The sequence below is a fragment of the Medicago sativa genome, chromosome 8, assembly GCF_051527215.1.
Source record: "Medicago sativa cultivar Bolivia chromosome 8, Bolivia_mono, whole genome shotgun sequence".
NCBI lineage: Eukaryota > Viridiplantae > Streptophyta > Magnoliopsida > Fabales > Fabaceae > Medicago > Medicago sativa.
The window spans coordinates 40,554,297-40,569,179 of record NC_140756.1 but is presented as its reverse complement, the minus strand read 5'-3'; the positions used below and the strand labels follow the sequence as shown (position 1 = coordinate 40,569,179).

The following is a 14,883-nucleotide window of genomic DNA, read 5'->3' as shown; positions in this document are numbered from 1 at the left end:
TGAAATTTTACTATTCTACCCTCATTTTATTTGCCTCTTCCTTTACTCAATCACAAATAGACATGGCAACGGGGCCGGTTTTAACATACCCGACCCCACCCAGTTTCACGGCACCTGGCCTCGCCCCTGCCCCCAAACTCGGCGGAGATAGAAACTTTACCCCAACACCTGCCCCCAACGGGGACGGGTTTCTCAGCCCCGCCCCCACCTCCACCGGCGAAAGGTGTAGCCAAACAAAAAAAATTCACAGTAAGCCTGTTTCAATGGCAAAAGCTTATAAAATCATTAGAGATCATAACATCAGAGTAAAAAACATGTTTCAATGATAAAATAATTAAAACAAAAGCTTCTAACAAGCTTAGAACATCTGCAAATTATGTCTAAATATCAGTACAACTCATAGCCAATACATATTCAAAACCAACAAAAGCTTCTAAAGAGCTCATAACATCTATTTCTTTCTAAATATCATTACAACTCGGAACCAATACATATTCAAAACAATAAAGGATTCCAAATCATCAAAAGTCAAAACAAAAACAGTTTCAATTGAACAAGTTTACTAAAAATCATCATCTTCAAGGCGGGAGATTGCAACCGAACTAACATCACTTATCAACGGTTCACCTATGTTGAAAAATAAAAGTTAGAATATGTCGCGGTGATTTTCGGAGATCAAGCTATTAGTTAGCATTGACTCACAATTTTTATTTCACCACCGAGATTTTATTTTTCAAGGGAAAAGGGGGAGAAGTTCGAAATAACCCATTATTTTTAAAAGATTTTAGGTTCGGGGGTTAGTTACGTAAAGAGAAGGTGTTAGCACCCTAAACACCTATAGTATCCTATAGGAACCTATTGTTTTTATTTATCTTATGGCTATAACTAATTTGCTTTAAAAAAAAGAATTAAAGTGATGAGTAAAAGAAAGAAAAATTGTTTTTTATGATTTTTTGATTTGGAAGGACGAATATCCTTTGCCTACGTACCCGTGAGGGATCAAAACCACGTAGTTCATGGTAAAAAGATCGATTGATTTGTTTTGTATTTTTCTTATTAATTTTGAAAAAAAAAAATTTAAAGAATAACAGCCAAAGTGGCAAAAATAACATTGATTTGTGTATTTTATTTTAAATGAAAATGATTCAAATATAGTTAAAATGGATTGATGTTTTGTTTAAGAAAATCACTTGATTTAAGATCAAGGTTTACTAGAAGAGAAGTTTTTTGTGAATTTTTGATTATTTGAATGTTTTTGTTTTTTTATTTATTATTTACAACCTAAAAATTAATGTAACAGTAAAATAAACGTGAGAAATTTTCGTAGTGACGTTGGATCACAACGAAAACCCTTTCCCTTGAATTTAAAACAAACCTAAATTTTTTTGCATTTTTTTATATTAAAGTTGTCGCGTCATTTTTCGGAGATCAAGGCTATTTGATTAACTTTTGACTCACTTTTGATTTCACGACCGAACATTTAATTTTTTTAATAAAAGGGGAAAAAAGTTCAAACTACCCCATTTTGAAAAGATTTAGGGTTCGGGGGTTAGTTACATAAAGGGAAGGTGTTAGCACCCTTTATGTCCGTAGTACTCTACGGGAACCTTTTGGTTTTATTTAAATGTTGTGCTATAACTTACTTGCTGTTTTTAAAAAAAGGATTTGAAATGATAAAAGAAAGGAAACTTAGTTTATCTACATTTTATTGATTTGGAAGGACGAGTGTCCTCTGCCTACGTACCCGTGAGGGATCAAAACCTCGTAGTTCGGGGTAGAAAATGACGTTCGATTGGTTGAGTGTTTTTTTATTAGTTTTGAAAAAGGTTTTGAAATGAAAAAGCCAAGTGGCAAAATAAGTTTGTTTGTATTTTTTATGTTAAAAGGAAATAGACTTATGATAAAATTAAATTGATTGATGTTTGACTTAAGAAAATAAAATAAAAAGGACGGTTAGGATCAAGGTTTATTATAGAAAAAATAATTTTGTGAGTTTTGTAATATTTGCATGTTTTTGTTGTTTTTAAATGATAATTAAACTAAAATTGAAACTAACGGAGCAGGAAAAATAAAAATGTAGGCACTTTGTGGTGACGTTGGATCACCACAAAGACCATTAACCTAAAACTATAAAGCATAAAAATAAAGCATACACACGCACGCACACATGCACCTAAAGTTATTACATTAAGCCTATTATACATTCTAAAGTCTGCGGAAAAGGTAAATAACAGAAAAATAAATATGCATGATTTACATTAACCCTATATTTACATTCTAATATCCATGTAATAAAAATGAATGACGGAAAATAAATATGTAATAGGTGGAATAATAAAGATGCATGAGAATTAAAAAAATAAAATGCTAAAGAAAAGAAAAAAAATGCATGAAGAGGAAATAAAATAAAAAAAAAAGAAATGCAAAGGGGTCACCAATTCTCTTTATGATTGAATCTTTTTAACTTTGGAGAGCAGCCACGACCTTGCAATTGGAATGGAATAGAAAAGCCACTGCAAACACCTACAACAAGCTGTTAACGATGGATTCTCTAGATAAAAGAAGCGGTTGCTACCTGAAACAATTCAAAGCAATATGATATCGATAACAGTGCATCCACGCAGCAGTTTATGCATATGTATATATGTGGAACACGGCAGTCAAAAGTAACAACAGCAATAGTGGTGCTCAAATTGTAATATGGAACTAGAAAATTGAAAAAAAAAATTGCCTCCAACAAGAATTCTAAAAAGTATATTATATTATGGTAGCTGGAAGGTTTGGAGCAGTGACATAGTAGCAATGAAATAAAATAGGAGGCAATCAATTGAAAATAAAGCAGCGCTAAAGGGACTCAAATGAAATAAGGTGAATAGTAATCGTATGAAGTAGCAATTAAATTCAAATGAGTGTTGACGGCTGAATGGAAAAAAATTACAGGTTCAAAATATTATACGGTGGTTAGCAAATTTAAATTCGATGAATTGGAATCAAACCATGAACAATAGCGATAAAAATGAAGGAATCAATGCAAAACTTAAAATTGAAACCAAGTTAAATATTCTGCAGAACTCTCTTGTAAAGTGCGGTGGCTAGGGTTTTGAAATATTTTGTGTGTTGCAGCTTTATGCGTGTTTTCTTTCTTGGCTGTGCAGCTTTGGTTTTATATTGTCAAGGTTTTGATTTAGGGTTTGTTAAAGAGTAGCAAAAAGTGTGGCTTGGAGAGGAGGAAAGCAGCTGTGTTCCTGCAGATGAGGCAAAGCTGTTTTTTTGGATTGGAATGAATGAAACGTACAGGCTGTGTTTGGACTGAATTTGATTGAACCTGGACTATTTTTTGACTTAAACACTTTATAATAAAAATAAGTAAATAAAATGAAAGGTAAAAAATACCAAGAGATAAATATGCATATTTGTGGGTTTTTTTATGGACATAATAACAAAATAAATAAAAACAAAATAAAATAAGAAATAAAAATGAGATAAATCAATATATATACATATATTTAAAAAGAAAAAGAAATTAGAGTCAATTAATTAAAGAAATTAAATAGAAGATGGAAATTAAAGTTAATTAAAAAAGTGAGAAGAGGGCCCGACTTGGAACCAAAATGAGGTATTTTAAAATACCTCTCTGCCGAAATTTTCACTGAAAAGTCAGAGACTGATCAGGGTTAAACGACGTATGAATGTAGGGTCCATCGACACGTGTCAGTGATATCTTAGGTCAAAAATTGGGGTATGACAAAAGTAGAATAAATAAATAAAAAATAAAGACATATGCATGATTTCTCATTTATATTTACATTGCCCTAAATACATTCTAGATCTATGCGAATAAAAATAAATGACAAAAATTAAAAAAGCATGAGAAATAAAATGAAATGCAAAAACAAAATAAAATAAACAAATGAAAAATGCATGAGAAAAATAAAACGAAATAATAAAAAGTGAATGCAGGGGGGTGCAAGCAGTAAGGAAAGGGGTGCAAGAATCAAAACAACAAAAAACTGGGCTGAAAGGTTAAAGGGGCGCATTGGGCTGCAGATTATCGATCTGGGCCGTTGATTTGATTAATGGCCTTGATCTGATCCTGAATTGCGACAAGCGATTCCTATCACTACGGTAATCGAATAACTCTTATAATTGTCATGTCCCCCTCTCACCAAAACATGTTTAATGCTCACCAAGCGATTCCTATCACTACAGTAATCGAATAACTCATATCTTTACCTTAGTTCTTCTCTAATACTCTTGATACTCGTCTTATTTTAAATTCATTATGGCTTATGAAACCACTCTTAACCCTTAATTAAACTCCTCTCATTTAAGTTTATTGATTTGGGACCTTATTATACATTTTAGGGACCCTTTGGAGGCATAAAAGTGGGTCAAAACTTAGTCTAAGCCCACACTGCATCGTGACACATTGAGTTTCCACTGTGGCACGTTGGTAACAGCTTGAAAAGAGTTTTCATTGCTGGAAAAATCGTGGCACGTTGGACTTCCATCGTGGCACGATGGTGACAGTTTAAGAACCCAAAAAATAGCATTTTTACCTTCAAATTTGCTCATAACTTGGATAAAAATCCTTTCTTTCGAACCCGTAAGATCCCAAATTGATAGGAAACATTACCTATAGAGTTACCCTATCATCTAAACACTAACATTTTCATTATCTTACCGGATTACCTACTCTTTCAAGGCCAAATTTTTAGTTCATAAACCCTACATTAATCTCCTTAAATTTCATTCGTTCAACAACATCATTACCTTCATTCATCACCATAATTTCATCATAATTCACATTATAACAACACATCTTACTAAGACTAAGATATCTCCATCATAGACTAAGATACTCTAAAGTGAAAGGAATCTCGCCCTTACCTCGAATCTCCGAAGTCTCGGCTTTTTGGCTCTCTTCTCCTGAATTAGGGTTTTCTCGTCTTCTTCTCTCCTGTAATATCCCGCTTAACAGTAACAGAATATACCCATTAGACGCGTCAGAGGACAAATGATCATGGAAATGTCTATTAATGGCATAAGTCAGGTATGAGCTAGATATCAGAGATTAAGTGTTATAGAACGTCAAGTACGACGGAAGATGTTTTTATGAAATATCAGTCAAGCATGGGCTTATGTGTCAGTGTCAGGTAAACACGACTAAGGCGAAGGGCAAAGTGGTAAAATGTCGCAAGTGACTATATAAGGCCACAAGGGCCATTTTTCTTCATTTCCCACTTCACTTTCTCTCTCTAGGTTTTTGGGAAAATATTTCTCTCATCCTTCTCTCTAGAATTTCGCCTCCCTCTCCTCTCCAAGACATCCAATCTTCCTTCAATACATGATCAAGTATGGTTTGGATAGCTTAGCAACCAAGAAACAAGTGGAGGAAGAGATTAAAGCAAGGTTTGGAGGAAAGGGCTATAGATCAAGCATGAAGCAAAGCTAGGGTTGATGCTTGGAAATTGCAAGGATCATGTTAGGTGAGTTCCATAGATAGATTACCACCCTTTGGGTTGTGCAATTCCATGTTTAAAGGATTGATTCATGTTTATGAGGGGATTAGAACCCTAATACTCTTTTGATAAATTCTTGTTGATTAGATGTTAAATTGCCATGAAATATGTTTATAAATGTATATATATGTTGCTGGATGATTATGGTGCATTGCAGGATCAAACTGAACAAGTTTTGGGTTAAAACTGGAAATTTGGTACCACAGACCCTTAGAACTACGCTATTAGCGAAATCTACGCTAATAGCGAAATTCTCCAGGCAGGCCACGCCCCAGGTGCGCTAATAGCGCAGGCCTCTGACCTTGCCAATATGATTTTGGCCTGTTGGCCCATTTTAGGGTCGGTGGTGCATTCCGAAGCCTTTCTTTCGATGTTTTACAACTTTATAACCCCAAAACAACATCTAGGCAATGCACATAACATCAAACGATTCTAGAAATGAAAATCATGGCAATCTTAACATGAATGGCAAGAGTGATTCAAGAGAGTTTAGCCGAGTTACTCGGGTAGCAAAGAACTAGGCATGGGATGAAAATAGAGCCTTGACATAGCTTGTCAAGAACTAGAATAGTTAGTAAAGAATAGAATGCTAGGCATGAGTGGTATGTTTGACTAGAGGCGAAGATATATAGAGTATTCTCTTCGTATAGAAACTAGAGAGCCATACGAGTATGGCAAGACGTGAATTGATTAGACATCTCTTCACATAGCAAGTTAAACAAGCATATAGTTTACCTCTAGTTGGATCGTATAGGCATCCGAGGTAAAAGAGATAGCTAGCATAGATTTAATACTCATGCATATATATAGACCAAGACTTTAAAGTTAAGGTGCCATGTCTCTTGTGTCCACACTAGGATGGCTCAAGGGGTTTCCATTAGGTGAAACGGGGTTAGCCGTAAGGAACCCACATGTCACTTAGTAAGAAAGATGTAGTGGTCGTGTCTCTTGTATCCACACTAGGTTGGTGCAAGGGGTTTCCATTAGGTGAAACGGGGTTAGCCGTAAGGATCCCGCACGTCACTGCAGGAGTGCCGTTGGTTATACCTTAGATAGGTTTCCATCGGATAGATAGGGATTGCGCTCGGGGTTACTCCACTCGGGGCTTTCCGTAAAATGAACTCAGATAATTGTTTGTTAAACGCTAACTTTATGAATGAACTTGACTATGCATATTTATTAGATATATTTATGTTATGTCATAGAGCCTTGACGTAGATCGTCAAGAATTAGTAGAGCCTTGACGTAGATCGTCAAGAATAGTAGAACATAGACGTAGATCGTCAAAACTAGCATGATAGCAAGATAGAATATGTTGTTAGATACAACATAGTTATGCATAGAGCAAGAATAGAGAAAGATATACCGATGACGATCTTAGGTTCCCCCTAATCGTCCGGTTTAGAATTGTGTCATGATTATAGTATGCTTAGGCCTCGATACGTAGAGCGTATTCTTGGCATTGCGGTTTTAGATTCCCCTTGACCGCCATGACACGTATAGGAAGTGAAGCCTATAACAAGTGAGATAAGACTATGACGGCCCTAGTATGCACGACCGTCTAAGTATGCAAGTCCCCACACACGTATAATCAACCGTCAGGTTGTATTTTAGACACGTGGTGACCGTAGGTTTCCCCTGAGGTTACCTATAGCCTAGGATTTAGGGGAACTCACTGAGACATTATGTCTCATCCCAATCCTTATTTGTTTCAGATAAACAGGTTGGATCAGCAAGCTAGTAGACGAATGGATGATGCGATAAGTGTTCGTTCGTACCGCTGCAGGATGAGATGGTTATGCAAGGACGCATTCTTTATACTTTAGAAAACTTGAGTTGTATTATTATGTACGAACGCATTTGGTTGTATACATATATATTCATTCGTAGTTGTTTTGTTGTAAATTTTAATGTATCCAGTACTAATCTAACGCACATGCTAGACTTTCTAGATACGTCTAGTATGGGTGTTACATCTCCCCTTCTCTTGTTTTTACGTTTCAGCAAAAGTGGCAACCCTGAACGTTAATTCTCTTTTTATACTTGGGCTAGCCTCTTACTATTATTATTTCTATTCTACCTCCCCCTTTTCTACATTATTTTATTTATTTGTTTTCTCCCTCTTCTTTTTAATCCTTCTAGTACGAATGTAATCATCATAATTTATTTCTTCATAGCTAACATAATTTTTAAGCACCGTAACAACACTATGAATCATAACATCAATATTATTATAAAATCAAGAATTCTTCTAATTAACTTCGTTAAATCATCAACTATAATTTTCGGGGTGTTACAAAGTACCCCAACCAAGTAGGCTTATGGTACTTGTATCCTACGTACCGATTCATATCCAGTTTTCCGAGTTACCCAAACATGCAAGCAACTAACTATCAAATTTTACAAGCTCTACCATCTTCCTATCAAGCTCATCTTCCTTCTACGAGTGAATCCGACATAACATTCAGAGAAAAAATTTCTTCTATGATTCTTGAAAGTCCTGAATTTTCAATACCTCTCACATTTTGGAATGCTGGTGACTTAGGATAAGGAAGGGGCGCAGTGTTGTTGCTAATCATTGATACTACATCAGACATGGAAGGCCTATCTGCTGGACTTTGTTGTACACACAAAAGTCCTATGTTAACGTATCTTGGCACTAAATACTTGTTGTAAGAATCATTCAACGCGGGATCCATCAGGTCCATTGCTGAATTGCTTATCCATAGATCCCAAGCCTTCAATATTTAGCAAAGAAGTAACAATTATTAAATGGTCTTGATGAACATTTATCAAAATGGCTTAAAATATTCATAAATTTTATGATTGATTTCAACTTTGCAAATGAAAATCAGTTATGTGGAAAATAAAAACTTACATATCCTAGAAGATTCAGGGAGTTTGTTTGATAGAATCTGGTATTCTTTTTGCCACTTACAATCTCCAACAAAAGGACCCCAAAGCTAAACACGTCAGATTTAATTGAGAAAAGGCCTTCCATAGCATATTCAGGGGACATGTAACCACTGAAATCCATTAAAAGAATTATTATTCATTGATTATGTGTCTGAAAGATCACAAACTTTTCATTAGATAGGCAGAAAATATATGATTCTGTTGTAGGACTTACTAAGTTCCAACTATCCGGTTTGTATTTGCCTGAACTTCATTTGGACCAAATATTCTCGCCATTCCAAAATCTGATATTTTAGGGTTCATTTTGATGTCTAACAATATGTTGCTAGCTTTTAAATCTCGGTGAATGATCCGAAATCGGGAATATTGATGAAGATAAAGCAGTCCTTGAGCAATTCCTTCGATTATCCGAACTCGTGTTCTCCAATCTAGGATACTTCTTTTTGTGGCGTCTGTTTGCATCAAAATTATATAACAACCAAATTTTGAATCAAATAGAAGGATGCATCGTATTTAGGAGACTTCTTAGACTAAAAATCGAAGTACGTACCAAATAAAAAACAATCCAAGCTTTTATTAGGCATAAATTCATAAATAAGCATCTTTTCATCTCGCTCAATGCAGCAGCCCAGAAGTCTAACAAGATTATTGTGTTGAAGTTTGGCAATCAACATGACTTCATTTCTCAACTCCTCCCATCCTTGACCTGATCTTCGAGATAATCTTTTTACAGCAACCTCATCTCCATTCAATAATTTTCCCTGCAATGTATTTTAGCATAAAAGTAAAAAAGGGGCAGCAATGATAATTAATAAAGTTGGTGATGAATGAAAATAGATTAAATTATAACTTATTATTACTTGTGGATTAAACAAAAGTACATGGATAACATAACATTCTCAACTATTGCTACAAATAACTTTTGAACATGCCTTGTAAACAGGTCCAAAGCCACCCTCCCCAAGCTTATTTGCATCTGAAAAGTTATTAGTAGCTGCTGAAACGCTCACAAAGTTGAATAATGGCAATTTGACTTCGTTCTTCTTAAGTTTCGCACCATTGTCATCTTTAAAAAACTCTGAATTTTTTACTTTCATGCTCATGCCTACTTCAAATTGCAGCAAATCATCTCCTGTGAAATTGAAGAGAGTTGGTTGATGTGATACGGATAAGTTATCTAATTACACTAACGAGTTAATTGCAATGCAAACTAGTTTATTTGTTACCTTTCCTCCTTTGAATTCTAGTCCAATAAATGATTAGGCACAGAAGTAAAAGCATTATTAGAATTGAGATCGGTATAAAAATTCGAAGTAGATTTCTCTTCCTGTTTCTGTGTCTGGCAATTACATTCGTTGTATTAGAATCTGCAGAGCAAAACTGTCTATTAATCCATCCAATGATTACATTTATCCCGGTCTAGTCTACGTGTATGATATATTTTCCTCGTGAAAAATTATCAATTTAGTCTGTAAACTATCACTTTATCTCCAATTTGTCCATAAACTACATAAATATCATTAGTCTCTAAATTATATAAAATCCGTCAATTTATTTTCTGCAATTAAGAATTTACAAGCTAAATTACCGATTTTCATATACGTTTGAGACTAAATTGACAGATCTTATATAATTTAGAGACAAATTATTAGAGAGTGATTGTTTAGGGACTGAATTGAAGATTTATTCTTTTTCCATAAGATATTTCGAAAAAGTGAAGAAAGCAAAAAGAAAGGAGGTTCTCTGAACTTACAATTTGTAACAAATTCCGAGGCAGCAAGTCTGAGATAAAAAGCTGGATGATTATTATCCTTTTCAATATCAGTTGAGATGTTCTTCAGACTCAATACATTATCATACCACAACATGCAGTAAGCATTAAAATAGTAAGCGTAAGCAATACAAGAGCAGTTGTTGACACAACTGCTTTCACATCTTTTTACCGAATCCATCTTCAGCCTCATTCCATCTGGAGGTAATTCAACTGTATCGAACCGTAAGAAACCATCAGAGCTATTGCTGCTTATGTTTCTGCAAGACAACTCCTTTTTCCGAACACAACCAGCATACTTTTTACCCTTCCCCTGGCCCTGTTGAAACTCGTGATAACGTAAGGATCCATCTACCGGTTCAAAACCATTCAAACAGTGACAAGGGTCAAGAGCTCGCGGATCACAAATGGAAAAAACTCCACACTTTACATTGTTTCCACACATAGAATAGGACTGTAAAGAAACCCAACGCATATCTTTCTCGGACCAATACTGGTAATTAATATCACCAGAAACTTCCAGTATCAACCTGGAATTGGTATCATCTAGTAGCTTGTAATAGTCTTTATTATTGTCCCATTCCAAACCCACCCGGTTAACATAACGATTGTTGATAGTTAGTCTTTGGACTGCTGAACCGTACTTGAGAGTAAATTTTCCTGGAGAAGGGTCGTCAGCACTTGTCCATGATTCGATTGACCAACCATTTTTTAAGCCTGCTCCAGCCAGAATGGTATCCGTGGGATTCTGAAAACTCGACCAAAGAATCGCTTGGTTTGAATTGTTCTGTAGTCGAAAGTCTCCTGAGTCGAAGAGTGCTGCATAGATACTACTATTGTCGTTTTTTGGAAGATCAGTGACACGGTATGTAATTTGGCCATCTATGATAACGAGGTTACCATCCGGGTGAATGGTAAGAGCGGCAGAGGATGTTTGAAATGCATAATCTCTGTTAGCAACCCACACAATCTTGTCCTTCGGAACTTTTTTAAACCATATACCGACGTAGTACTTGGTGGAGTTGTCTTGGCTTCTGGTGAAAAACCCCAGTTCATAGTTTCCACCGTTGGAAACAATGGTGTCTGAAATTCTAACCATTTGACACATTTGTAGGAGTTCTATGTAGGTAGTGGCATTCACGCAAAACAAACTTAACCAGTAAAATATGAACATTGGCAAGAAATCAAGGCTGGAACACTGTGCCATGTTAATTATGGTTCGCAATCCTATTTCGAAAATCGAACACACATGACACAACAGAATATGATCATGATCGGTTGAGTTTAGAAGACTTGCTTTTAAAGTGTTTGAGAAGACTTCGAAAATCAATAACGTGGTCCAATTAAATTCATTAAACGAAGTTGCTGCCAAAATGCTAAGTGAAAACAAATTTTCAGTCCCGTGGACTTGTTCTTAGTCATGTCATACACACATGGGTTGATTTTTTTTGTGTAAATTAATTACACTTTGCTGAATGTCGTGTCTGAGTTTTTAATTATTTTGGTCAGAATGATTTATTTTATTTTTTTTATTTTGGTCAATGAATGATTTTTATTTTTAATCGTCGTTGCATGAAATCGACGCTCACTAAAATATGAACATGAAATCCGGGATGAGAAAATTGACACCACCAAAGAATAAAAAGTAAACCCGAATTTTGAATACTGCACTTTTAGCCGCAATTACTATTGACTTTAGAGGCAATCGAAACTTTTACGAGCAATACTAACTGTCTAACTCTAATTCAAACTTTTTTTGACAAGTCTAAGTAATTTATATGAAAAATGAGTCTATACTAACTGTCTAACTCTAATTCAAACTTTTTTTGACAAGTCTAAGTGTCTAACTCTTAATTCAAACTTTTTTTGACAAGTCTAAGTAATTTATATGAAAAATGAGTCGGCAAAGAATCGAGTTGGGGATGATATACTTCGACTTCGAGACTTCACTTTAACCACTAGACCACTTTCATTTTTGTTGAAATATTGTTTCTTCTAAAATTGATATTAAATATTGTTTCTTCTAAAATTGATATTGAGTACAAAATCATTTTTTTAAAGCCACAAACACCCTTATGGTTCCTTTTCTCATAATAACAGTTATTTTTTATTATTATTATTATTATTATTATTATTATTATTAGTGGTTCCTTTGTTGATGTCGGTTCTTTTTCATTAATATTGTTATTAATATTATTATTATTATCATCATCATTTTTCGGTTACCATATAAAAGTTCCTTTTTCATTTTTTTCCTTTGGTTATCACATAGCAAATCCATTTCCTTTTCATTTTAATAGGTTTAATAGCCCTTACTACGGTTAGGATCAGTTTCTTGGTGCACGCTTACTACGTGTGACGATATTAAAGTTGCATCTTCAAAATTGTTGATAATTTGACTGATTCAGATGATAATTTAATCATTAGAAACTTCACTTTTAGTGTAATTTTGTCAGCTTCTTTGTTTCTCCTATATTATATTACTTGAAGTTATTTATTCTGGCTTTTTATTTGCAAAAATCCCTACACTAACAATACTTTACTTTCTCGCTTTGACTTTTGAAACATGTTACTATTTTCAATTTGTTTATTTTAGTTGTTTTTTTAACATGAATGTAATCGAATATGAAGGTTGGGAAAAAATAAATTCAAGAACCAAACCTGTTAATATTATTTGTTAAGAAAATAAAGTTAATAGCTTAAATTGATGTAATATTTGCACCTTTTTTGTTTCTTTTTGTAGTGATTCCATAATATATTACCGAAGTAGCACATGACTACACATCACAACTTTTTGTTCTTTTTCATTATTGTTTTTTCTTTTGGTTACCACATAGGAGTTTCTTTTCCTTATTATTTTTGTAGATTTAGCAACTTTTACGGTTAGTTTTTTGTCAAAGTAATTCAATTTAATTAATTTGAGAAAGCTATTTCTATACCAAAAATAAAATAGAGTGAAACTAACTTTATATTCAAGTTATATGATGTTTTCATAAGTGCAATATTTCAATTTGAGTATTAAGAATTTAAAACATTTTATCTCGAATGAGATTTGACTTTAGATTTTAACTTGAAACTTTGAATGAAATAATTTAGAATAACTTGCATTCCATCAAACTTGTATAAATTAATTACAATTTATTTAAATGAGATCTTCACATAACTAATAAAAATTCTAAAATGACAACTTGAAGAGAAAAAAATCTAATGAAACGTTAATTGTATTTAAAATTACAATTTATCTAAAATTCTAAAATGACAATTTTGAATAGCTTAATGCCTATTTTTTGTGAGAGAAAATAGCTTAATGCCTATTAGTTATTGCATAATGAAGAGTATATAGAAGATCCTACATAGTAGTTTTATGTAACTTGCATCCCAAGTAATATGTAGTAGCTAGTTATTCTCTAAGATAGATGTACATTAGCTTATCATGCAGTCTCAATACCTGTATATATAGCTTCTGTACTCACAGTTTCAATCAATAAGAATTCATTTTCTTTTTTCTATTGTGTTCCATAATATGGTATCATGCGCCTTCTCCCAAAGGGAAAGGTTGTTACGATCCTCAACGGCCTCTAACCGTTTTTCTCCGCTGTGATTTCTTCTCCGATCACCTTCATGATCGTTTCTCCGCTTGATTCATGATGCTAGATTCTGTTCTATGCATGTTGATCTTCATCATTGTTGCATACTCTGTTTTTCGGTTTGATTGAATTCTTGTTCAATCTCACTTTTCTTCTCGTTCTTTCTTCTTGATTCTTCTTCTTTCTTGTTGTGATTGATTCACAAGTTTCTCACTGTGATTTCAATCCTTCTTTCTTTCTGAAATCTTCATTTCTTCATTTTCTTCGCCTTTTTTCACCATTTTCATGGCTCCTCGAAACAATTCCCCTGATACTGAATCAGTTTTCTTTGTACATCCTAGTGAAGGTCCTACTTCTCTCTCTCTCTATCACTCCTAAGCTTACTGGTTCCAATTACATTGCTTGGAATCGCACGGTTAAGCGTGCATTGGGAACGAAGAACAAATTAGGGTTCATTGATGGATCTATTCCAATTCCAGCTGAGGATGATCTTAATCGCGCTGCTTGGGAACGATGCAATCATTTGGTGCAATCTTGGCTCATTCATTCAGTTTCTGATTCAATTACACAAACTATTATCTTCTATGATACTGCATTTGATGTTTGGCGTGATTTGCAAGAAAGGTTTTCCAAGGTTGATCTCATTCGCATTGCCAATCTTCGTTCCACTATCAACAATCTTAAGCAAGGATCTAAGTCTGTTTTAGACTACTTCACTGAGATGAAGGCTCTTTGGGAAGAATTGGCTTCTCACGGACCTATTCCTAATTGTTCATGTGTTCACACATGTCGTTGTGCAGCTTCAAGAGTTGCTAAAACTCATAGAAATGAAGATCAAATCATGCAGTTTCTTACAGGTCTCAATGACCAATTTGCTGTTGTCAGAACACAAGTGTTACTTGTAACACCCTATTTCTAATAAGCGGTAAAACGCGCGAATATACAAACATATTCTAGAAATAGATGCTACGTCTTCGAATCAAACCACAAAAATACATGCATAAAGATCATGTTACACAACATAGCAGCGGAACATACATATAATTCATAAAACATCTCCAGATCTCAACAAAATACAATTGTATTC

At 34.3% G+C, this 14,883-nt stretch overlaps 1 protein-coding gene across 1 annotated transcript; it reads right to left on the bottom strand.

Moving 5' to 3' along the window:
- Positions 1-7,768: 7,768 nt before the first annotated feature.
- On the bottom strand, positions 7,769-11,591 carry LOC146899084 (G-type lectin S-receptor-like serine/threonine-protein kinase At1g11300). Its single transcript, XM_085732974.1, has 7 exons — positions 10,192-11,591; positions 9,665-9,805; positions 9,371-9,570; positions 8,989-9,199; positions 8,653-8,890; positions 8,401-8,548; positions 7,769-8,260 (listed from the first exon to the last, which is right to left on the bottom strand). The coding sequence occupies exons 1-7, from the start codon at positions 11,414-11,416 to the stop codon at positions 7,952-7,954; spliced, it is 2,472 nt and encodes an 823-aa protein (XP_085589100.1). The 5' UTR covers positions 11,417-11,591; the 3' UTR covers positions 7,769-7,951.
- Positions 11,592-14,883: the final 3,292 nt, after the last annotated feature.

Excerpts from the sequence above, each read along its gene's own strand:
- LOC146899084 (XM_085732974.1), bottom strand. The coding sequence starts at position 11,416 with ATGGCACAGTGTTCCAGCCTTGATTTCTTGCCAATGTTCATATTTTAC. Across the intron at positions 9,571-9,664 it reads TAGAATTCAAAGGAGGAAAG|GAGATGATTTGCTGCAATTT; the intron begins GTAACAAATAAA and ends TCAATTTCACAG. Across the intron at positions 8,549-8,652 it reads AACCGGATAGTTGGAACTTA|TGGTTACATGTCCCCTGAAT; the intron begins GTAAGTCCTACA and ends AATGGATTTCAG.